Raw genomic sequence first — 22,884 nt, forward strand, 5'->3', positions numbered from 1 at the left:
GCATTTGTTTCATGTTTAAGCTGTTTCTATTTATGACCACGTGGCCCGTTTTGAATCTTTGATGTTCCGTTTTTCTGGGGAATTTTGTCAAGCCTGAAGCATTTAATAGAGCCGTTCAAGTGCATTTAATTTGGGCTTTTAAATACGTATTAGTGCTGGGTATAATTGATAGAAAGAGCTATTAGCAGGCGTTCCTTATGGCGTTCGAGGACTTTACTAGGGATAGGGTATTGATTGATGTTTTTTTATATTTTATTTTTACTCAATTGTGTTTTTAAAACAAATTTTGTTGAATTTAATAATTTCATGAATTTTAAGTGAATTTGTGCTTATTTTTTTCAACAATTGGTACATTGTATGTAACAAATCCGTTGTCTTCAAATAACAACGGTTCTGCCGCGTTGGATGACAAACATTCAAGCGCGACGGTTCGAATGACGCGCGCAGATTAACACCACGCGCGCCCTCTAGCGGCCAATCTAGCGGAGCACATTTTGACGTTTTGAGGTAAATGGCGGTTGACAAGGTTTAAATTGTTGTTTACAAACCATCACCAGACGAAGCGTTCGTGGATTCCAAATTGTTTGTGTGCTGTTTTGTTGTTAATATTTTGAAAATTAGTGTGTATTTAAGCTACGGATTAGGTTTTACAATGGCTCTTAACAATCCTAAACCGGCCAGTAACAGGAAATTGAAAAGTCCAAAGTAAGAGATCAAACGGGGAGAAATAGGGTAAAAGACAAATATTGACCGTGTTTTGTTTGCTCACAGGGCGGAGAGTGTATTCCCGGACGATAAAACCATCGCCAATCGTTATATTACGTGGAAAAACTTGTTAGATGTACGTAAAAAGCTCCTCGGAAAAGCGAACGGCATGTGTGTGTGTGTGTGTCTGGGAAACATAATGATGTTTTCTTTCGTCTTGCTAGAAATACAACAAACAATTCGAGAACGATGAGAACGGTCTGACGCTCGACGATGCGGTTGACTTGTACGGGGAAACGGATAAAGAAACTGACGACCAGCAGCAAACTGTCGAAGAAGCGAGCGAAAGCAGCGATGATGATGATGCGTCGGACAAGGAGAATGAACAGTCGGGCAGCAGTTACGCTGCGTTTAAGGACCAGCTGCAGGTCGCCCTGAAGCAACGGACCGCCGAGTGGAAGTGCAACGGGATGGAGCAGATTTTTAATAGCAATTTTTCCCTCAGCGTTGATCACGTACAGCGGTGGCTGCAGCAGGGGTGTCAGCCCGGCACGGGCAAGCAGATAACGCAGGAGCGGGAAACACGCTTCACGGAGTACGATGGAAGCGCCCAGATGGACGTGACCCACAAGGAGAACGTCTCGATACTGAACGAGACGGCAAAGCAACAGTATGCAACGGAAAACAGTTCCAGCTGCGTGTACTCGGACAGCAATCGCAGCAAGCGGGTCATTGTGCACCAGGTAGAGAAGACGATCATTTCCTCCTACCTGACGATCGAGCCGGAAGGTGCCAGTGGGCCATCGGGCACTGTGTCTAGATTGGATTTGAACAGTCTGGTCGAAAGCATACCGAACATTACTCCATTCAAAATGCCCATGCAACTGTCGAAAGCAACGCCAAGGGACAGGATAATGAAGTTTGCGAAAGGAGGCAGCAGTAGTAAGGGTGTCAACATCGACGCGCTTAAAAAGACGAATATGGGTAGCATGTTGAAGAGTGCGTTAAAATCGGTGCCCAAAACGCGCGTCATCGATGATGTGAAGAATCGGAGCAAAAGTGGCAATCAGCAGCAGAAACAGCAGCGCCGAGTTCAATTTAAGCCAACGAAAAAGGTAAAGAGTGGTCGAACTATCATCCTTGACTCCTCGGAATCATCCGGTAGCGAATCGTCTGCATCAACGACGGAGAGCAAAACCCGCACGTCTACCCCTTATGCCCGAAAACACACCGTATCGGACCACTTGAAAAACGCCTTAAAACAGATGGAAAATAGCAAAACAGCGCCAAAAGCTGCTGATAAACAACTGCCCGCAACAAAAGATGCAAAAAGGGCAAATTTCACCAAACGAATCGTTTCATCCGCCTCATCTTTGTCCTCCACGTCCTCCACGCTTGATAGCGATGATTCTGAGCTAGATAAACCACTAATTCCACCTGCCAAACAAACCGGCAACCACCACCAAACACCTGTCACAAACGCGAAGAAAGCTCCCGCACCCAAACCATCCACCGTAAATGGTCAAACACCCACACCTTCTCCAAGCGAGACCGTCCAGTATCCGCTGCCCGACTACTTCCACCAGATGTTGACCAGAAATGGGCGCTGTCAGTACAAAACGCAGGGTATTGTAATTTATCGCCCCAAGCAAACGCACCCCGACCGAGCATCGGGCCAGCCGAGCAGCAAGATATGCATCAGCACGAAGGATCTCGATCTGAGCGGCATCAAGTCGAGTGTGAGGCGAAAAAAGTTTGACGACTTTACGCGCCTAACCCATCCGAATGCAACGCTCGTGTACTACGAATCGGAGGATGAAGCGATACCGCTTAGCGATTCGAACGACTCGGACTGTTCCGACGACGATGACGATGATCCGATACTGAACTTTAAGCCGGAGCTGTGCATTTTAGCATTTTTAAACGACGACGTACAGGCAAGTTAAGTTACGGAAAGTGAGAGAAAGTAGATTTACATAGAGATAGTGCTGTTAATTTAAAAAAAAATGCAATTTTAGTTAAATTGACTCCCTATCTACTGTCCTTTCGAAGGCTATGCGTTACGATCAGGGCATATCTTGTTAAACAGGCGGCTTAACAGCATGTTCCCCATCTGTAGGGGACACAGAAAAGACTATCCTGCACAGGGTAATACAACTTAGTTACTAGAAGCTAATGCATTGAGCAATAACAATAAGCAAAAAAAACTCTGAAAGTAGAAATATAGGACTGCATGTATTTATCACCCATTTCACACCATCCTGGGCAGTGTGGTGTAAACCATTATCATCATCCGGCGTCGCTGCTGGTGCTACAGAAAGAACATAGAATATACTCTATAGAAGTGCAACAAGCCAATCTTCAAATGCAACTGAAACCTTTTCAAATAAGAAACTGAAAGCAGAAGTTAAAAAGTAACTTAATCTTGCTTGATTTATAACGACTTGTTCCTCATTTATGAATTACGCTTCTTTCTCTGCATCACGACGCTACCCAATTATCAGCACCTGGAGAGCGTTTTTTCTTCTTCTGCTTCTTCCTACAATAGTTTGAGGATAGATGTGGAATGTTTTGCCCCACATTTTGCTACTGAAATCATTTTAAAAGCACTAGATTAAGACATTCTACCACACAATCACTGGCGGCGTGTTGTCGGTGCGTTCGTTTGCGCTCAAACAGCCCGTTGTTGCTGCGTGCATGTTTGCGCAAGAGAGTGGTGGTTAAATCGGTGGAACAACGTGGAATGATTTCGATCCACCCCCAGGGCAGGGAAAAGGGGGAAATGAGGTTTTAGGGTATTGGGAAACCAACACCACCATCCCCTGGATTGGTATCTCGAATCCACAGTTCAAACATGTAAAGCGCGCCTGGATGGAATTTGATTTGGAGCATGTGTAGTACAGCAGCAGCAGTAGCAGCAGCAAAGCATGTAATGTTTGCAATCTGTGCTGTTGGCCGATTGGCCCGCCCGCCGGGAGTGGAGAATTGCTTGCCCATGTTCATATCGCAGATAGGGAGAGATGTACCCGGACGCGCCTTTCCCTCCCCCAAGCACGCTCTGTGGATTGGATGTGTGAGCGTGCGTAAAGAATCGCAGCAAGCCGTGGAGCAAGCGAGAAGCGTGCGACAGGCAAGGCAGGCAGGCAAATCGATGTGATTGTGTATCGGGAACGTTTGTGGCGTTATAGTTATGTAAGCATTAAGTTTATATGGTGCAACATATTCAATGCTGTAGCCCTAAAAGAAGAGAAACATGAAAATTAATTACCCAAATCGAACGAAACCGGATCAAAATGTATATATATTTCAACTGCCACATCCACACTTCTTACCGCTTCCCAAAGGGGGTTTGGATTTTTCTCCTACTTCTGGCCTGGCCTACTTTGGTTTACACGCTCGGTTAAACTGCCCAACACAAACACACACACACAAACACAAACAAACGGAGAAGTTCTCCTTTTGCAAAAGGACGTTGTAAATCATGCGTAATCGATTGCTGCTGCAAGGATTATTACCCATCCGATACGGAATTCGAATTCCGTTGTCTTTTTGTTGTGATGTTGTGGTGCTCTTCCGAACCGAGCAAACGGTAGCACACAGTGCGTGTGCATTTGACTTACTGTACCGGTACACTAATCTCCACTCAGGCCAACGATTCCATACTTCCTCCGGCACAGGCAATCGGTGTCCGGTAGCGGAGCGAAGGAGGCATTAATTTATCACGACAAAATGATAAATGAAGCTAACCTGGCATGGCGTTTGGGAGGAACCGGGGAAGCCACGATAACACGAATCACAGGAACTAGTGATGGGAAAAATGAAGTATTCGTCGGAATCGATTCCGGCTAGCTCAGAAGTTTTTTGGATCGTAAGTCCGCCATCGGTCCTGGAATTGGAATTGGATCGATAATTGGCTCCGGAATCGGAATCGGTTCCGGAATCGGAATCAGGTTCGGAATCGGAATCGGTTCCGGAATCGAAATTGGCTTCGAAATCGGAATCAGTTTCGGCATGTACATAAGAATAGACGTTAGGGTCCAATCATGCTACGTATCGATAGTCGCAAAGAATCCAAATGTACTTGTCCAAACTATCTATTCTCATGGAAATTACCGGTCTGATTTCGCTTTAAAACATCTTATTTCATTTGAAGAACTGATTCTCATTCCGGAGCTAAATCCAATTCTGAAGTCAATTGTTATTCCGTTTCCGGAGCAAATTACCATTCCCAGGTCGATTCCGATTCCGGCCCCAATTCCGATTCTGGAACCGATGCCGATTCTGGAGCGAATTGTCGAGCCGATTCCAATCGGTAAATTACCATTCCCAAGTCGATTCCGAATCCAGATCTAATTCTCATTGCGGAGCCGATTCCAATTTCGGAATCGATTTCGGATTCGGAGTCGACTCCGGAATCGGCTCCGAAACTGGCTCCTTTATCAGAATCGATTCCAGAATTGGTTCCAAACACGGAATCGGAATCGGGTAGGTTCGATTCCGAGCTCCCACCACTAACAGGAACATATCGATCCGTACCGTACCAACCCGAGCAGAGCGTCAAAAAGTAGGTCAAATGAGGGAAGAAACGATTCCTTCTCAAATAAGGTAAGTAAGTACCAAAGACACAGTTTCCATCTACATTTACAAATTACTACAATATTGTACAAATAAGTTTATTGAGTTTTGCCGTACTGAGTATTGGATCGTACAAATCACTTACACTCTACTTTTTCCTTCTCCGATCGTAGTTTGGATTCCTTATCAAATGTCCACTGGTGCCGTCGTTTTTCACCTCGATCCGCCGGATCTTGCTCAGTATTGGGGCCGCCGTCGGCAGGCTGTTGCTGTGCTGTGGTGACGGTGACCGATGCTCCGCATTGACCACCACATTCGCGTACTCGTCCTCCTCCTCATCATCGTCCTCTTGCCGACCTTCGGGGCGCAGCATCATCATCATCTCCTCCGACCGGAACGGATCGATCGGTGGTTCCTCGGTCGCGATGATTAGTGTGGTTGTCGTGGGAACGGAGGACGTTCTGTAGGCGGACGGTGATCGTCGTTCGTCTTCTTGCTGCTCTTCCTCCGATACGTCCATCATGGGGGAAGCAGGTCCCATCGTACTGCTGCCGGAGGAGGGGCTGGATGACTCCACCATTGCTCCGCCGTTACTACCACGGTGCAGTTCCGCATCGATGTCTTCGAGTGTGATCGGAACGGAGGAGGAGGAGGAGGAGGGGGATGGAGCCGATGGACGGACCGAAGTTGCTGTGGCACGCTCCGGCACTGCTTCCGTGGTGGCGTACCGGATCGGGTAGGGTTGATTTTGGTTGTATCGTTCGTCGTTGTCCTCTAGCGTGTTGCCGTTAACTTCATCGTTCTCCGGGACTGCGTTCGGGATCTCAATAGAACCTTGCTTGGCACCCTTGGCTCGTTGCTGCTTCATCTTTTCCTCCATCTCCTGGAACTTGAGGGCAAGATATCTGTGCAAAAACAGTGAAATTATTAGTAAACTGTTAACAGATAAGTCACTAAAAAACCATACTTATCAACGAGTGGTCCACTGTAATCTTCCGGGAACTTGGGCGTGAAGGGCAGGATGTACTTGTACAGCCGCTCGTTCAGCACGTACAGCTGCGCCGTGGTGGAGCATTTCACGTTGAACCACCAGTCGCAGGTCAGTGCCACCTAAAAACGACCACCAAACATGACCACCAAAGCTCTCTCTCTCTCTCAGTCTCTTTCCGTCTCACTCACCTGACTGAAGATGGTCCCGTTCGGGCAGAGGAAGGAAGCTTTGCCACCGTTCAGGTCGCAGTAGTGCCACACCTGACAGTTCGTTTCGGGATCGCCGAAGAAGCCCTTGTACCGCTGCTCCTTGCACGAGAAACTCGTCTCAGGGATCTCGGCCAGCGCGGGATAGTCAATGCCCGGCCGGCCAGTGTTCGGTCCGGGCGTTACAATCTTGTTGATGAGCATCGGTGGCCCCGCTCGGTACTTGTCCGTGTCTACGTACGATTCCGGCTCGACCGTTGTGTAGTTCGTTCGCTCGTACGTCATCGGTTCGCTTGGGGCCTCTGGCCGCTCTACCACGGGGGGTCGCTGGGGATGTCCGTTCGCTTTCAGATTGTTCAGTATCTTCACGAGCGTGCGGATCGAGTTGTCAATGTTGTCCGGGGTGAGCGTTTTCGGCAGCAGATTGTTGTCCTGCAGGTTTTTGAGTAGATCCGCCAGGGAAGAACCGGGTGCCGGGGCTGCTGGGAAGCCGAGCGCTTGTTCGTGGTCTACCGGTGCCGGAGCTAGTGGGATCGGACGCGGTTTGTGCTGGCTTGGATGACGCATCGATTGTGGGTAGAAGCGTTGCCGGTTGGCGTACTCGGTGCGATTGTGGCGGAGGGCCTTTACCGATGGGTGGTACACCGGGTAGGACGGAGTTTCGTGCACCGGGGCTGGTGTGGTACTGGGTGAAACGCTCGAATAGCTTACTGGGCGTGGAGTGGTACTGGAGTAGACAGCGACGGGTTGGGGATGCGCATACTGGTAGGGCGGATGTTCCGGTACGGTATGATGATGTTTGGCCGGCACCTTGTACACTTTGTAGTTTGGCGTGAGGTAGTACTGACCAGTGGGTGGACTCTTTCCAGCGACTTCCGCTGGCTTTTGTGGGGTCGCGTGCTGCGTCAGTATCGTTTCGGTAAGATGTTGGCGAGGAGGTGGTGGAACTGTTTGAAGTTTCGTCGGAGTCACGCCATGCTCCTGCTGCACCTTGTACAGTTGCTGGCCGATTTTGTAGTATTGGTGTGAGTGGTGCTGCTCCGACTGTCCATCGGTAACGTGATTGTTGGGATCAACCGCCAGCCTGACCGGGCCCACTCCAGGTATCCGTGGCCTTGTGTAACCTTAAAAAAAGGATAGTTTCGTTCGTAAAAAACAAAGAGAGTGATGGTAATGGAAAAAATGAAGTTTTCGTCGGAATCGATTCCGGCTAGCTCCAAAGTTTTCTGGAATCGATTCCGGAATCAGATTCAGATTCGGAATTTGTTCGGAATCAGCTATGGAACTGATCTGAAACGGTTTCGGTATCAGAATCAGTTCCGGAATCGGAATCGGCTTCGAAATCGCCCCGGAATTATAATCGGTTCCGGAATCGAAATTGGCTTCGGAATCTACTCCGGAATCAGAATCGGTTCCGGAATCTGGAATTGGCTCTGAAATCGGAGTCAATTTCGGCATCTTCATAAAAATAGGCTTTTGGGTCATAGATGATGGTTGATAGTCACAAAGAATCCAAATTTACTTGTAAAAGATCAATTCTCATGGAGATTCTTGGACTGATTTCGCTTCTGAAACTCCATATTTTAAATTAAGAACTGATTCTCATTCCGGAGCTAATCCCAATTCTGAAGTCAATTCTGATAACTTTTCCGGGGAGCATATTGTGATTCCCTGGTCGATTCCGATTCCGCAGCCGATTCTGATTCCGGATTCCAGAGTAGACTCCGGAATCGGCTCCGGATTCAACTCCGGGATCGGCTCCGAAGTCTCGAGTCGATCGGCTCGACACTGAAATCGACTCTGGAATCGGATCCGGAATCGGCTCCGGATTCAACTCCGGGATCGGCTCCGAAGTCTCGAGTCGATCGGCTCGACACTGAAATCGACTCTGGAATCGGATCCGGAATCGGCTCCGGATTCAACTCCGGGATCGGCTCCGAAGTCTCGAGTCGATCGGCTCGACACTGAAATCGACTCTGGAATCGGATCCGGAATCGGAATCTGGTAGGTCCGATTCCGAGCTCTCACCACTAGTTTTCACCAAGAGGCGAATGAGGCCAATTAGCTCAAAGTATTTATAAAAAAGCAACAAAAAAGACTAGTTCTTACCACTGTGATTGGAGTGTTGTTTACGTCCTTCGCTGGGCTTCTCCTTGTAGTACACCGGGTAGGGCGATGGTGCAGGCGTCGGGTCGGTAATTCTTGGCTTTTCGTAGTAAAACTTGGGAACAGTTTTCACCACCACATACGGGGACGACACCGAGGGATCTCCGTGGCCACGGTGGTCCTGCACTGGTGCGCCATGATCGTACGACGAGTAGATGGCCACTGACGGCTGCTCGGTGACAGCGCTTTTGACGTATGACGTTTGGGAACCGCCGCGCGTACCTTCCTGTTGATGCTGGGTGCTGAATGTGTTTGTCACACTACCACCACTACTACCACTACTGCTGCCGCTACTTCCGCCAGTCATCGGTGTGAACGGTCCCGGAATGGTGTTCGATGGAAGGAAAGGATTGATAATCTTCTTCTTGTACGCTACCGGCACTGACTGGTACTGAAATGGTAAACAAAGCAAGCCATGGCACACCATTTTGTTGCATTCTCTCAGCAAACCACATCAATCAACGCACACACACTCACCAGTGCCGAAGGTTTGCTGCGTTCTCCGGGTCCGGCCGGTAGGAAGTATTTACCGCCGGCGGGTAAGTCATCGGCCCCCTCCTCCAGCCCGTACACTTTCGCTGGCAGGACGGCAAAGCGCTGCGGCACTACCACCTGCTCGTACTGGTCACGTTCCCGTGGAATTACCGCATACTTGGGCCGCTCGTATAGGTCACTGCCGGTGTGATCGCCCGTACTGAGCACCGCGTACGACGTTGGCGCACCAGCCGATCCACCCCCAACGGACACCACCTTCACGCCCTGCGGATGATGCCGGTGATTGTACTCGTACGTGAATGGATTGATGCTGGCAGAGGAGGAGGAGGAGGAGGACGAAGAGGACGAAGCCGGGAGTGACTTAAGCCCGGTGGATGAAATCAACTTGGCCGGCGCCGTGCCGTAGTACGGTTTGCGGTGCACTACGACCGGCGAGCGGGGCAGCTCGTACGGTTCCTCCTGCGTCCGGTACGACTGTTGCTGTGGTTGTTGCTGTGGTTTCGCGTGCTTCGCGGTGTAGTAGGCCGCTCGAATGTCAGCCCCCGCGGCCGGCTCCTGTCGGACAGGAACATTCTACACAACAGTGGAGAAAAAAAGGTAGGTGAAAGGAAGCATTTGTGAGTGGACGCCAGAATCATGTAACTAATAACGAATGTGTCTTTGTATTGAACGGACATTTGCCTCGTTTTTTTCCTGTGCTTTTAGTGCTGCACGTCACACAGGACATGGCCACGAGCCAGGCGATGGTACGAAACCAAAGCCCCTTTTGCGCAAGCAAAACAGGGAAGGCAGCTGTTGCAAAACCGTAACTCGGGCCATGATCTGGACTAGATTCTTGTGGACGCAAGATCGCGTGGTCGCGATACGGCCAGATCCGGGCAGGCAATGTGCCATTGTGCCGCTCGCGGGGCGCCATTGCCATTGTCCAGCGGCTGGCTCGCGGCCGGTTACATAAACCTACCCCTCCCCACGTTTGGATTGTTTATTCTATCCAAATAGTGCTCTCGTTTTCCCTTTCACGGACGTGAAAGGAAGAGGGGGGAGGAAGCCTTAATCCTAGCAATCTGCATACCGCATAAGGCAATACTCACGATCGGCCTATAATTATAGAGCGGGTTGAACGACGGCTGATAGTCGCCGGTATCGGACGGCCCCCCGTCCCCGGACGCTGACGGTGGTCCGGCGGTGGACGTTACGTAGTACTGCATGTAAGGGATCAGCCTCCGGTGCCTTTCGGTTGCCGCTGATGAGCTGCTGCTGCTGCTGCTGTTGGACAAAGGACCAACGCCGTCGGCTCTGAGGTGAGTTGATGGTCCTGCTGACGGCTGGCCGGGTCTTATCATCGTGCCCTCTAATCCGATGATGCACATTGCTGCGAAATAATTAAGAAGATTAGACGCGTTTTGATTGAGATTGATTTTGTTTTTCAGGTCACGCACACGCACACCGGGAGGCCGTCATTAAATTAAAAGCGAGCAAAAATAGAAATGCGGGCCTGTTGACCGGCCGAAGCTTAATGTGGAAAATATGTGGACAAATTCGAAATTATGCTGTGTTCCGTTTTCTAAATACACACACACTGGAGCATGGAGCTCCCTGCATCTATCCTTCGTCATCTGCGTCACGGTAAGTACACCCCACACTGTCCAACCATGACCGACCGTGGGCCAAGCCGATTTGGTCACGCTCGTTTTCAACACATTAATTTTTGCGCACACTTGCGACGGTGCTTAGAAACGCACCGGCCTGGTGGAGTGCAGGGGACGGCGGGGGGAGCGATGATCACCCGCATGCCATTCGACACACCGGTGGCCGTGAGATGCCGCCCCAAACTTCCACTTCCAAGGCTTAGGTGTTGTGATTCTCAAGCGAAAAAAAGAGCGAAAAAACACATTGGCCGCGGCGATCGAAGAAAAACGGCGACAAAACCGTTACTCAATCAACGATCTCGCACGCATTCTGCGGCCGGTGCGTCTCGCGCCGCCTCCCCCTCCCCCCTCCCCCTCCCCCCTCCCAAACCGCAGCTGAGCCGTGTCGGAGCCGTGGCGCCTCTGCTGGTAATGGATTACTCACTGTGTGGTTTTCCACTCGCTTGTGTGAGCTTTTTTTTAGAAATTTTCTTGTGACCCTTGGGGCCGGTTGGGGGGCTTGCCTGCGAGGCTTTAAGATTATTAATTCCCGACGACGGGGTTGGGAAGCGAACTAAATCAATTACTCGACTGTGTGAGGCGAGGGTTGAGGGTAGGGACAGAGATGTTTCTCTAATTATGAAATCGCGATTTCTGGGCTCGAAGATCGATCAAAGATCATCGATTTCCTTTTAGGTTTTTGTCGTCTCACCGCTCGCTTTGCTCCTCATATAAGAGCCACACACACATATGCAGTGTGTTGCAATCAAAGACGACCAGTTCTGCCAATTGGCACGCATTTAAGCGCTCAAATTCGCACATGGCGTCGGCGGTGGCGTTGGCGTTGGCAAAGTGCGAACGTGCGAACGATGCAGCAGGTCGTCGCATCGTAAATTGTAGGCCAATTTTCGGACCGGGCAGAATTCCGCAGCCCCGACTGACTGTTGGTTTTGTGGAATTTATAGCACGGCCCGGTTCGCTCGTTCGTTTCATCTGCAAATTCTTCAACCTTTTTTGGGGTCAGAAATTGAAGCCGAAAAAGAGTAGACGAAGACTGCAGGCAAAACTATAATGCGACGGTCGCGGCCGGCGTGCGTCTGCCCGCGTGTTTGCGATCTAATCCGACGACCCGTTGTTCACTTGGGCCCCCTTTTTTCTTCCTCCCCTTCCCCCAAATAGCTCCCCATAAAAGGAGCCAGCAATTGCAGTTAAGTGGTTTAGTGCTCTAGAAAAATTAATCTACCCACCGGGGACCGTTCACCACTGTACTTGATTATTAGTCCGCTGACCGTTCCGTCCCTCTCACTGTCGGGTTCGTCGCCTCATTGCCTTGGGACAATCAGCTATACAAACCGGCGCTGCTGCTGCAGTTTTCTACAGTTTGAGGCACTCCCTTCCGGACCAGCTTGAAAATGATTGTCCTCGGGGCGTGTGTTGTGGCGTGGGTGTTGGTGACTACTGCTGCTACCCCACCCAACAATGAGTTTCCCCAACTGCTGAGGGTGGTGGATGAGGGTGAAGGATTTTCTCAGACCGCTGGTTTGTTCCGCTCGCGCACGCTGTGTGTTTATGCTTAAGCGATCATCAGCTTTTGGAGAACCTCCCCCATCGCCCCCCTACCCCCAACAAAAACACAAAGGGAAACTTCGTGCCGCCGGTGACCTTGCGTTCTGGAGTGTGTTTTACCGCCCCCGATCCGTGCATTCGTCACGGAGATTGGTTTAGGTCCCTGTTTTAAAGATCTTTTTTTTTGCTGTTTTGCCACTGCAAGAACGCCGTGTTTCTCTCTGTTGTGCCATTCCCACGACACGCGGCACACGCTTTATGGGGGAGAATGGCTTGGGGGGAGTTCTGTGCCTTTGTCTTCACTCGCCCAGATCCATGATCGCTGATCTTGAAGATCACGACCGCGTGCTGCGCCATGGTGGTGGGATGGGAGCATTATAATAAAATCATTATTAGATTGAAGTGTTTGCGGCGGGCGGCTTTTTAATCGATCGCAACCAATTAACTTGTTAGGAATGCACATTCAATTGAAGAAAAGCTTTCCTTTGTCGGTAAAGCAGTTGTGACGGTGGCGATGATGGTGGTGCGGAAATGCACGTGATATGAACTAAATTGAATAAACCGGGGGAGTTCTTCATGTCATTCCAAGGTTGAGCGCTTAGCTCATTGGATGGCATTCTTTTTTGTGTGTGTGTGTGTGGCGAAGGAATGTTGGAAAAGAATGCAACAAAATGCTAGCGAACAGTTTGTTCGCTAAATGGGTTATTCATGACGTAAGCAGTTGATGTTTGCTTTATTCTGAAGGATTAAGTGACCATCAATACCTAATTTTATTATTTTTACGTCCATTTTTATCGGCAGAAAACGTCATGACTAATTAAAAATTATAATTAAACAAGTAAAACCTATTCCTGTGCCAAATCAACCACAAAGCCACGGTGAAACTAATTTAAAACAAGGCTTTCTTGATTTCTTGTATTTTTTACCATTGCAATCCAATTTGAAGAAACACGAAGTGTTTAATTTATACATCACATTAAGGCACTTCCAATTGCTGCTTCTGTCGATTCGATTTCTATAAATGGCTTTTGATTTATGCCTGTACCACATTGCTGTTTCTGTCAGCTTCAGCATTTCTATCAAATGGCTTCTTGATTTATGTGTCTCTAATCGAACTCAAACTTGTTTCCGTCAATCAAGTTTTGATGTTTTTTACTCTGTTTTTTAAGCTATAAAAAGACATTTTTTAAACTTTTGCTACAAAAAAATGCAAAAAAAGTAAGAAAAGGTTGACATTTCACTTATTTTAAGAATGAATAGGAAGTGGATTTTGATTAGTGTGAAATTATTGAATTTATTATCTTTGACGATTTTCCTATTTTTTTGTCCCTCCATTCTGCTGCTGATCTATTTAACCACTCTGTTCGACGAAACCTAATTAATGTCAGCTTAAAATTATGTATATTTCGATCAAGATCATCAACCAACCCCGGTCGAATGTATCGGATTTTTCAACACCCCTTTTCCCGAACTCCGCCCCTAATTGCAGTTCGATAAATCAACCCTTTCATCACAGACACACACACACACACACACACACACACACACACACACACACACACACACACACTTCATCTTGATTAATGTGTAATGAGCAGACGGCGAACCTTCGCCGGTTCTCACCTGCGCAACCGCGGCTTCGCGACCAGCTCACGCATCTCACGCACAGCTGATCGAAAAGCTTCCACCCTTTTTTTCAAACTCTTCATCGCTCACTCTCTCTCTCTCTCTTTCTACACTCTTTCCATTTCTCAGACTGACCTTGCGGTCGGTCAACAGGGAGGCAAAAAAACACAGAGCGGCACTCTATATCAAACAAGGCAAGGGCAGCGCACTTGCTGCTGCAATCAAACCGCAATTGGTCACCGCTTTTTTGGCGCGGGATGGCGAATGGGTGGAAATAAACTGGGTCATCATAGGGGGCGGCAAGTGCAGCAGGCAAGGGAGCTCAAGTTCGCAGGCGCTGTGCAACCGTCAACCGGAGAACAAAATGCCTTCAATCGCGCCGGAGGTTTGGAAAATTAAAGAACACAACACACAATTCCAAAGGGGAAACTCTTTCAATGGGTACAAAAAACGGGGGACAGGTGTAGGAAAGTTGTTTGTTCCTTTTCCTAATGCGTGTGTCAATTCGGATGTCAATCGCCCGAGCATAATTTGAAACGCTCAAATGCGGGAGAAGAAAAAGCGATCGAACGGTGGATTGACACGCGATCGCGCTCGGGGGTCGGGTGCGCGAAAAAACTTTCCCTCTTTTTTGATGGATTTACATTTGACACCAAACCTGCGATTCGAAAGATGATTGAGCTTGCTTAAGCGAGACGCGGGCAAAGAGAGAGAGAGAAGCATTTGGTCAAACAACAGCAGCAGCAGCGCGACACCGGGGAATACAAATGAACGCTCGGACGATCGTCGCTACAAAACGGTTGCAATCGGCATCAACCACAAAAAATGAACTTAAACGACCGACCATTTCATTCAAAAACGTCATCAATCCGGCCCCAGCAGAAGGCTGACACATTGTCGCTCTACTTTCTACTCTGATCTTGCAAACACACACACACAATCCATTTTGATAGCAAGTCGGGGCTGTGATGTGTGGGGGCCTTTGCTTTACACTTTTGATATTGCCTTTCTTCCCTAGGCGGGAAGGAGGGGGGGGGGAGGCGAAGGGAATTGGAAAACACCACCCAAAGGAGGAATGAGAATGGGAGCCGGACGAACCGTGTTCGACGACGAAACAACAAAACGATCAAACCTGTTTTTCGGTCGAATGCGGAACTAACTTTTCTTGCCAGCACCGGCCCCTTTAATCGTTTTCCCTCCCCTGTTTGCCTGCTGCTGCCCTTCATTGTTGCTGCTGCGGGAGAACGGGCCGGTTTTCGCCAGGCCAGGCCCCGCCAGGCCGGTCTATACCCGCAAGGGAGAATGGCCTTCCGGAGAAAGTCACACCGTGTGGCTTGCTGGCCGGGAAGGTGAATAAAATCTTATAATTGCTAAGACACAACCTATATCTTGACCTAAAGAATGCAACAGCAGTTTTTTTTCGGGAGTGGAATTAAGGGTGAAATATAAAACCATCCCCCTCAACAAAAAAAGAAAAAAAAAACGACAAACGGAATATATATGCAAAAATTGACCCCAACAGTGAGATTAGGCTTAACGGGGCGAGGAATGCAACTGATTGTGCCACCGTGAAAAAAGCGGGATAATTGCTGGTCTTCTCAAATCACCCACCACGCCACCCCAACAAACTAACAAACGCGCCACCAATGCGGGAAGAACATATTTTGCTGTCCGGCAACAAGCGAGAAACCCCCCTCTTGTATATGTCCGAAAGGAAATCCGACATAAAACCCATCCCCAACGGGGATGATCCTTCCTGTGCTGTGTGTGTGTGTTTTTTTTTTTTGTTGAATTTGGCGCTAACACCTTCGATCGAGACACGGGAAGACGTATTTTCTAGTTTGCATCGGCCCGTGGCTTGTTTTTTTTTGGCGCTGCTGTTGTGATCTTATCTTTATTGACTTTAGGGTGGTTTTTTGTTGGTTTAGTTTTCCGGTTGGGTTTTAGTTTTCTTCTTTCAACGTTTTCTTTCTAGAAATTTCATTAAGCCTTTTCACGTCGAGTCCCGCGACCCGTGAACCAAATCTGCGCTGGGCTGCAGAAACCTTTCTTTACTTCCCGTTTTGGTCGTGCCAAATTTTTTACTGCCTTGATATGCACAAGTTTATCGCTGCTGGTGGTGGCTGCTGATCGTTTACGCGAGATACAGCGGTCACGCGTGACGTACTTTTGCTTGCAAACGAGAGGGAATAATGGAAGTATTGAAAGGTTTAGCAAAATATTGTGTTTTTTTTTGGTATGGGGAGGAATAAATAAACGGCAAAAGAAGAAAAGGGTTTGCAAAAAATGACATGACAGGAGAGATGAAGAGAGAAGATCGCTTAGATCGCGACTAGGACGCTTCTCACTTCTTCTTCAAGGTATCCAACCAACATCTTTTTTATTGATTTTGGAGCAAAAAGCCGTTAAATTTATTCATAAAAAAACAACACAAACAACACATCACTGTGTCATATTGTACAATACACGCCATTAAATTCAGAAACCATTCTGCCAACGCTAGATTATGCAGTGCACAGGGGTCACGTGCACAGATCGTGTTACATCTGCAACCGCCTCGTGCATAAATTAGCTAATCACCGTCATCTAACACGACTTTTTTGTTTGCATGATGGACAGCTTAAAACAGTAAGACGGCGGGGGCTAATATGCAAATAACACCTTTACCAGAAAAAAACCTCAAATTTCTTGCTTCCATTTTCCATGGCCTGGCAGAGTTGAATAATGGGGAAATGCATATGCGTACATTAGCATGATTTATTTGTGCATCAAAGCAGTTTTTTTTTCATATAAATGTTGTTTCAAATTTGACACGTGAAGCATTACAGGGGTTTTCCAGGAGTACTCATAGCTGTGGGACACTTTATTAACTTTTTCTTACGTGAAATGAACTTAATGTAATTGGAATTGGACTCTATAGCACCCTTTGCCGGGCAAATCTAATAAGAATTTCGAATGAGTTTGTCCAAAGGATACCATAGAGTCCAATTTACAGCATATGAAGTACACTTCCTATTGGAAAGAGGCAAGAAAGTGTCCCACAACTATGAGAACCCCTGGAAAACCTTGTTTCTCGATCGGTACGGGAATGATACGAAACAATCGAGCCATATAAGTGAAGATCATATCCGATTAAACGATCTCAAAATAATGCATCTACAAGCAGCATAATTAGTAGTCCTACTCCACCTACTCCTTCTTTTGCTTCTAGATAAACGTACGGAACAAAACAGTGCAGCGCTTCTCGTTTTAAATTCACTTTTTAAAGTGGCATTCCGCCAATTAAATTACGGCCAATTACTACAACCCAGAAGAGCGGCACTATTTATAGCTGCCGGCGCGACTACTACCACTCCTCATTATCCATTATCTCTACCGCTACACCCTGCCGGCGGTTCGTCATTTCCTTCTCCTATAACATCGCTCCATCTGTTTTTTATTTGTCATTTTACCTCCCATTCGCAAAAAGCAGTCGCCTTTTCTAACCACACACACACTCGGAAGGAAGCGACTGCCCCAGAGCCCCCAAAATTGCATAGTGCCTGCTTCCGCGCTTCTAAGTTTCAATTCAATTCCCCGTCCCATATCAGTCCGATAATTCCACAGTTTGGGCGAACTTTTCTGGTGCGTTTGTGTATTTCCTCATTATCTCACACCAACCATCCAAAAAATGTACATGCACCCACGAATGGCGGGAGGAGGAGGGTGGCAAATAGTGTGCCCCAAAGCATCATACACACGCTCTCTTACGTGACACAGTGATGCACGCCGTGCTGCTGGAAGATGATGTGAGATGTGAGATGTGTTTTTTTTTTATTTGCTTCGTGCGTTTACACACGCTTTTTGCCTGCTTCCCATCCTCTTGCACTGTTTGCACTACTACCTAATGCGTGTCTGTGTGGAGAGTGGAACGCGCACGCACTTCGAACTTTTCCGCGATTCCGTGTGGCTTTTGGAATTAAAGTGCCGTGGCAGACGTGAGATGTTTGTCTGTTTTCCTCACATTGTGCTTCACCGAAACCCTCCGGTTATTGCTTGGTGGGCCACCACGGTGCTGGGGCACCACCAATATTGCAAGGCTCGTTATTTCACACTCCAATTTTTCCCCCTTTTTTCTTTTGCCTTTTTTTTTGCGGCCGTTGTTGTTTCAGTTTCATTGCGGATCAGTGTACCGTGCACCGAGCGAGCGTATAAGGCCTCTGGGGGGGTTGCAGACGGGTAACCTATCTGGTTGGGGAAGCTTAGAGCCTAGAGCAGCCAGCCAGCCAGCCAAGAGCACGATGCAAAACAGTGTGTGTGTGTGTATGAGATCGGTTTTTCTTATGCTGCTGTGCGCTTACTGTACACTACTATGTTTGTTTGTTTCACAGTGGCTGTGTTATTTCTTCAGCAGCAGCCCCCGTTATGCCCTGGCATGCTGCATGTGTGTGGTGTATGGGCCCGCACGATCGTGTGTCCGGGTTTTCCGATCGGCAGGAGAGGAGGAGGCGCACACAGCAGTATGCGGAGGTGTTTGCGTTAGCATTAACGTTGCGTTACACATTCACCCGCAGCAGCATAAGAGCGCAGCACCCACACCGGGCACCCGAAATCACCTGATGGTGCCTGACATTTACGGGGTACACCGAATCGTTCGAAGGCGATCGTAAAAACAACAAAAAAAAAGTGAAGCGATCGAGTGAAGCAAAACGGCATCGCAGCATCGAGCGTGTGCGAGCCCGCTCGCCCTCCGCCTTCTTCAGCGCCACATTCTCTTGATTTATGGCTTTCTTTTCCTGGGGCAGCGCGTCGTGCATGTTGTGTGCCGATGGTCGGTTGCATTATGCTCACCGTAAGCATTGGGTCAGGGCATGATTGCTTTGTTCTAGATCTGGAAGGCGGGTGAGACGGTTGCGGCGGATTGGAATGACTGATTCGTTTTATCGAATGACTTATGAGCGGGGGGTTCGTTGCTTGTTGCTTCAAATTGAAATAATTTTATATGATGTGCTAATCTACATACTAAGAGGAAAATCTACAAAAAGAAGGAAAGACTTGAGGAGGGTTCGTTGCTTGTTGCTTAACATTGGATTAAATCACTTGATGTGTAAATCAATACTGCGAATAAAACGTGTTATAGCAAAAACTTTCAAATATGCCTAAGCCATGAAATAGTTCGTTGTTTGTTGCCCAGCATTGGATTAAATCTTTTGATTTGTTAATCCATGATGATTAGAGATTCTGTTAAAATCAACACGTTAAGAGTGAAACAATCAAACTAATTGAGGGGGTTTGTTACTTGTTGCATCAAATAAGATTAAATCATTTGATGTGTACATGAATACTGAGAAGAGAGCATACCAAAACCAAACATTGCTAAATTTGCCAAAAGCTAAGAAGGAGTACGTTGCTTAGTATTGTAATAAATCAATACATTTGTTAATCCATGATGATAATAGATCTTTAAGATCACTTTTAAATCAAATGATTTGAAGGGGTTCGTTGCTTATGGCTGAGTATTGGATTGAGTCTTTTGATGTATACATCACAAATGAGAAGAGATCATGTTAAAAAAACAAACAATTTATAATATCAAAAGACTGGAAAAGGTTCGTTACTTATTTTTTTATATTATTAGATGAAATCTTTTGATTTTTTAATCCAGAATGTCAATAGATCGTGTACAAATCAAAATTTTCACAAATCGAAGGACTTGAGCAGGTTCGTTTCTTATGGCTTAATTTTTGGGTGGAATGCGCTAGTGAGTTTCCTGTAAGACACTATACACAACACTATAAAATTGTGCAATTCATGTTCTCTACTTTTATTATTGTAAGTTAGTTGATTGATAATTCAATTGCATTTTTATTCTGAATAATCAAATAGATTATACTAGATGTTCATGTACAATTTTACTGAAAAATCTCTAACTTTTGTTGTAACTATTCCCTTTTGTGGTCTGGTATGAAAAATAGGGAGGTCATTATATTTCAAATTAGGCCTTCCTTTTGTTGTCCCATCGGCTTTGCACTTGCCAGGCAATTCGATCGTTTACGAACAGCAAACCGCAACAGCTTATTACGGCAACCCCGCTCGGAAGAAAAGCAAACAAAACCCAGCGCCGGCGACAAACAAGGATGTAGTTTAAACTGTGCGGGTAGTAAATGGGTCCCTTCCTTCAATAATCGCCCAGCTAACAGCTCGATTATAACGAGGCGAAGGAAGTGGTTGTGCTCTTTTTTTTGTCTGAAAAGACCTCAAACGCCAACCACCAAGTCCCGCACGACTCCAGTAATGACAAACTATTTTCAATTCAGTACGGTCCCGGGAGCACCACCACCACCGCGCTCGCACCCACCACCCTGCCGAACGATCGCACCTGCAGCACACAAACGAGCGGCAGCAGTAGCGGCAGCAGCAGCTGCACGGCTAGCCAGAAGAAAAGGTCCATTTCAAGTGGCGCGGCGCGCTCTGGTAGCCCTTCGAAAAATTCAAATGCAGCTCGAACTTGTGCGAAGCAGGAACTGTGCGAGCTGCATTTTATTACGCCACAGCAACATCATGACACTCTTGGGCCCGGGCGCTCCGCATACCGGAGTGCACAGATTCATACGCACACACACACAGACACACGCACACGCAGAATGGCAAAGCCGCAAAAATTACCTCCTTCTCGTTCCGCGATGCGAAAACAACCCTTACCTGTGACCATGAACAGTGGCAGTAGCGTTCGTTGCCTCAGCCATCGTTGATGTCTTGCGTTCATTTTGCTTAGAACGGCGCGGCGTATCATTACCGCACTAGAACCGGAACTGGAGCACACACGGCTGGGGTTACGTGTGCCGTGGAGTGATGCTGTGCAAGTGAATGTGTTTGTTTCTTCTTCTTCTTCTTCTTACTCTTCCTCTTCTCGTTTTTATTCACTTTTCAAGTTACCTGCACCAAAGCGATTCGTTTTCCACTGGCACATGTTATATATGCACGGGTTGTATGTGTGTAGGAAGAGTGAAAGTGTCGTTATCGTATCAGTTGAATCACTCTGGAAATGCAACTTTCAAACTACTCAAACAGTGCAGGTACATCCACAGACACACACACACACACGCGGACACTAGACACTCTACACGATTCGCTACAGCTGATGCAGATCAGCTGCACCTTACCGTTACGAACGGGGTCCGCATCGGTGTCGCCCGCAATTCACCAACCGAACCGAACCGAAAGCACTGCTGATGCACCACGCGGGTGGGAAGGATGTGCACAGTGCGATCGCATAACATGCGCACACACGCGCCCCGGTGCAAAAGAACAGGACGAAGTGGACGAGCGACGAACCTGGTTACGACACACGGTGGGCTTTTTTTTATTAGTTAATTGAAACACTATCTGTCTATCAGTCGATATGAACGCGGGTTTGCAATTACGGAGTGCGAACGCGTGCACTACAAGGAACAATTTAACTGCTGTTGTACGAATCGGTGATGCGCGGGAGCGCGCGCGCGCGCGTATGGAACTGCAAAACAATAAAATGCAAACACACAAAACCGCCCGCCGGACGGTGGCGATCGTTAACCGCAAAAACCCGATCCTGACCACTGACACCACCACACCAAACTGTACGGGAGCGCGGTCGCTGGCGTACTGAACCTGGTGGCGCTCGGTCGCTCGCTCGCTGGCGTGTACTGTCCGAACGCCCGTCCGAGAGGCCGCGTTTTCCACAGCGTGTTTCCTCCGCCGTATGTTCGGGTTTTGTTTGGTGGCGGCGCTCGGTGGCGATCACTCTCCCAGAAACCTTCTCTTTCTGCTTGCTGGGGCAGTTTTTCCCCCACACAAACGCAGACGCGCGAGAAAAAGCTCGCTCCGGCAAAGCTTTCGCTCGGTTGCTACCAAACAAAGGCACACCGAAAGCAACCCCGGAGCGTTGGCAAACCGTTCCGGGGCATCTTTTCGCCGGCCGTGCGGCAGTACGTTTCTTAAGGCAAGAGTAAAAAAGAGTAACGGGAAGCTTTTTGTGGTTGCACGTTTGCTTTGTGAGCCGTTTAAAAAAGCGCCCGTCTGGTGGCGAAAGCTTTCTGCAAACCGATCTCGGGAGGGTTTTTTTCTTCTTTCTGTCGCCTTACATTTTTTAAACGTTTCAATTCGGTTGCAAAATAATGGTGACTTAATGTGCCGCAGAACATATCTTGTATGTGGCACAAGAGAGAACTTCAAGCGTCCGGAAATTAACCTCCTTTTTTTGTTGGTTGCCTTGGACCATGCGCGCGCGCGGAAAGTCCGGGTGTTTTGTTTGTTCTGCGAATGAGGTTATGGGAATGCGCAACAGAAGCGGGAAGTGGGCTTTTTAACGAAGTGTGAGGTGTTAGAAAGTGAGGAGGAAAATCCCCAAACTCTCTGTGTTTGTGTGTGTATGTGTTTTTGGGACAAATCTAAGCTGATAAGTAATGGAGAGATTGGGGGGTACTTGTTTTGACAGAGTGTAACTGTCATTAGCTTTTGGGAAGGGTTCAAATGGGGGAATTAACGGTTGGGCTTCGTGGTGATGATTTAAATTGGACTTTCCTTATCCGATTTGTATCGTATTGTTCTTGTCAAAGGGCGGACAATGGTCTCGTTTTACCTTTCTAAACTTACCTAGTGATCTATTTTTTGTTCGGTTGACCTATCCTGGACGAGATTTTGTGTGTGTTAGTAGAACAGATATTGAGAGTTTCATTTTGAGTAATTAGTTTACCTATTAAAATGGGGAAAAAGTTGCAATTAAAATAGAAATATTCCACAAAATGCTCGATAAATAGCCGCTAGTATTAATTAATGCAAATTACTTTCAGTATAGACTCAGTTGGATTGAATATTGTTCGTATTTTAGCATGTGGAATTATTAACAAGAGCTTACAGTAAAGACTCCCATTGCTGTTTAACTGCTTCCCTGAAGGAATGTTTTATGATT

General features: G+C 47.6%; 2 protein-coding genes and 2 long non-coding RNA genes across 4 annotated transcripts in view; 2 read left to right on the forward strand and 2 right to left on the reverse strand.

Annotated features, from left to right (window-relative positions):
• The first annotated feature begins 164 nt into the window (after positions 1–164).
• LOC120904041 lies at positions 165–2,959 on the forward strand. Its single transcript, XM_040313760.1, has 3 exons — positions 165–705; positions 772–841; positions 930–2,959. Exons 1-3 carry the CDS (start codon positions 653–655, stop codon positions 2,649–2,651), a joined length of 1,845 nt encoding a protein of 614 aa, XP_040169694.1. The 5' UTR covers positions 165–652; the 3' UTR covers positions 2,652–2,959.
• A 153-nt stretch (positions 2,960–3,112) lies between these two features.
• On the reverse strand, positions 3,113–4,240 carry LOC120904042. Its single transcript, XR_005739688.1, has 2 exons — positions 4,038–4,240; positions 3,113–3,942 (listed from the first exon to the last, which is right to left on the reverse strand). It is a non-coding gene; the product is annotated as an uncharacterized LOC120904042 (long non-coding RNA).
• A 1,101-nt stretch (positions 4,241–5,341) lies between these two features.
• LOC120902692 lies at positions 5,342–21,582 on the reverse strand. Its single transcript, XM_040311657.1, has 7 exons — positions 20,640–21,582; positions 10,230–10,510; positions 9,121–9,711; positions 8,587–9,034; positions 6,460–7,601; positions 6,248–6,390; positions 5,342–6,185 (listed from the first exon to the last, which is right to left on the reverse strand). The coding sequence occupies exons 1-7, from the start codon at positions 20,728–20,730 to the stop codon at positions 5,429–5,431; spliced, it is 3,453 nt and encodes a 1,150-aa protein (XP_040167591.1). The 5' UTR covers positions 20,731–21,582; the 3' UTR covers positions 5,342–5,428.
• Positions 9,626–22,884, forward strand: part of LOC120902694 — an 81,183-nt gene continuing 67,924 nt past the window's right edge. Inside the window, exons 1-3 of the long non-coding RNA XR_005739465.1 lie at positions 9,626–9,735; positions 9,844–10,439; positions 10,569–10,764. This is a non-coding gene — a long non-coding RNA (uncharacterized LOC120902694). The remainder of the gene's footprint in view (positions 9,736–9,843; positions 10,440–10,568; positions 10,765–22,884) is intronic.

Source organism: Anopheles arabiensis, chromosome 3 (genome assembly GCF_016920715.1).
Source record: "Anopheles arabiensis isolate DONGOLA chromosome 3, AaraD3, whole genome shotgun sequence".
Classification (NCBI taxonomy): Eukaryota; Metazoa; Arthropoda; class Insecta; order Diptera; family Culicidae; genus Anopheles; species Anopheles arabiensis.

Coding starts and splice junctions, on each gene's coding strand:
- LOC120904041 (XM_040313760.1), top strand. CDS start 653: ATGGCTCTTAACAATCCTAAACCGGCCAGTAACAGGAAATTGAAAAGT. Junction 706..771: donor AGGAAATTGAAAAGTCCAAA/GTAAGAGATCAA, acceptor GTTTGCTCACAG/GGCGGAGAGTGTATTCCCGG. Junction 842..929: donor CGTGGAAAAACTTGTTAGAT/GTACGTAAAAAG, acceptor TCGTCTTGCTAG/AAATACAACAAACAATTCGA.
- LOC120902692 (XM_040311657.1), bottom strand. CDS start 20,730: ATGATACGCCGCGCCGTTCTAAGCAAAATGAACGCAAGACATCAACGA. Junction 7,602..8,586: donor ACAACACTCCAATCACAGTG/GTAAGAACTAGT, acceptor CCTTTTTTTAAG/GTTACACAAGGCCACGGATA. Junction 6,391..6,459: donor ACGGGACCATCTTCAGTCAG/GTGAGTGAGACG, acceptor GGTCGTTTTTAG/GTGGCACTGACCTGCGACTG.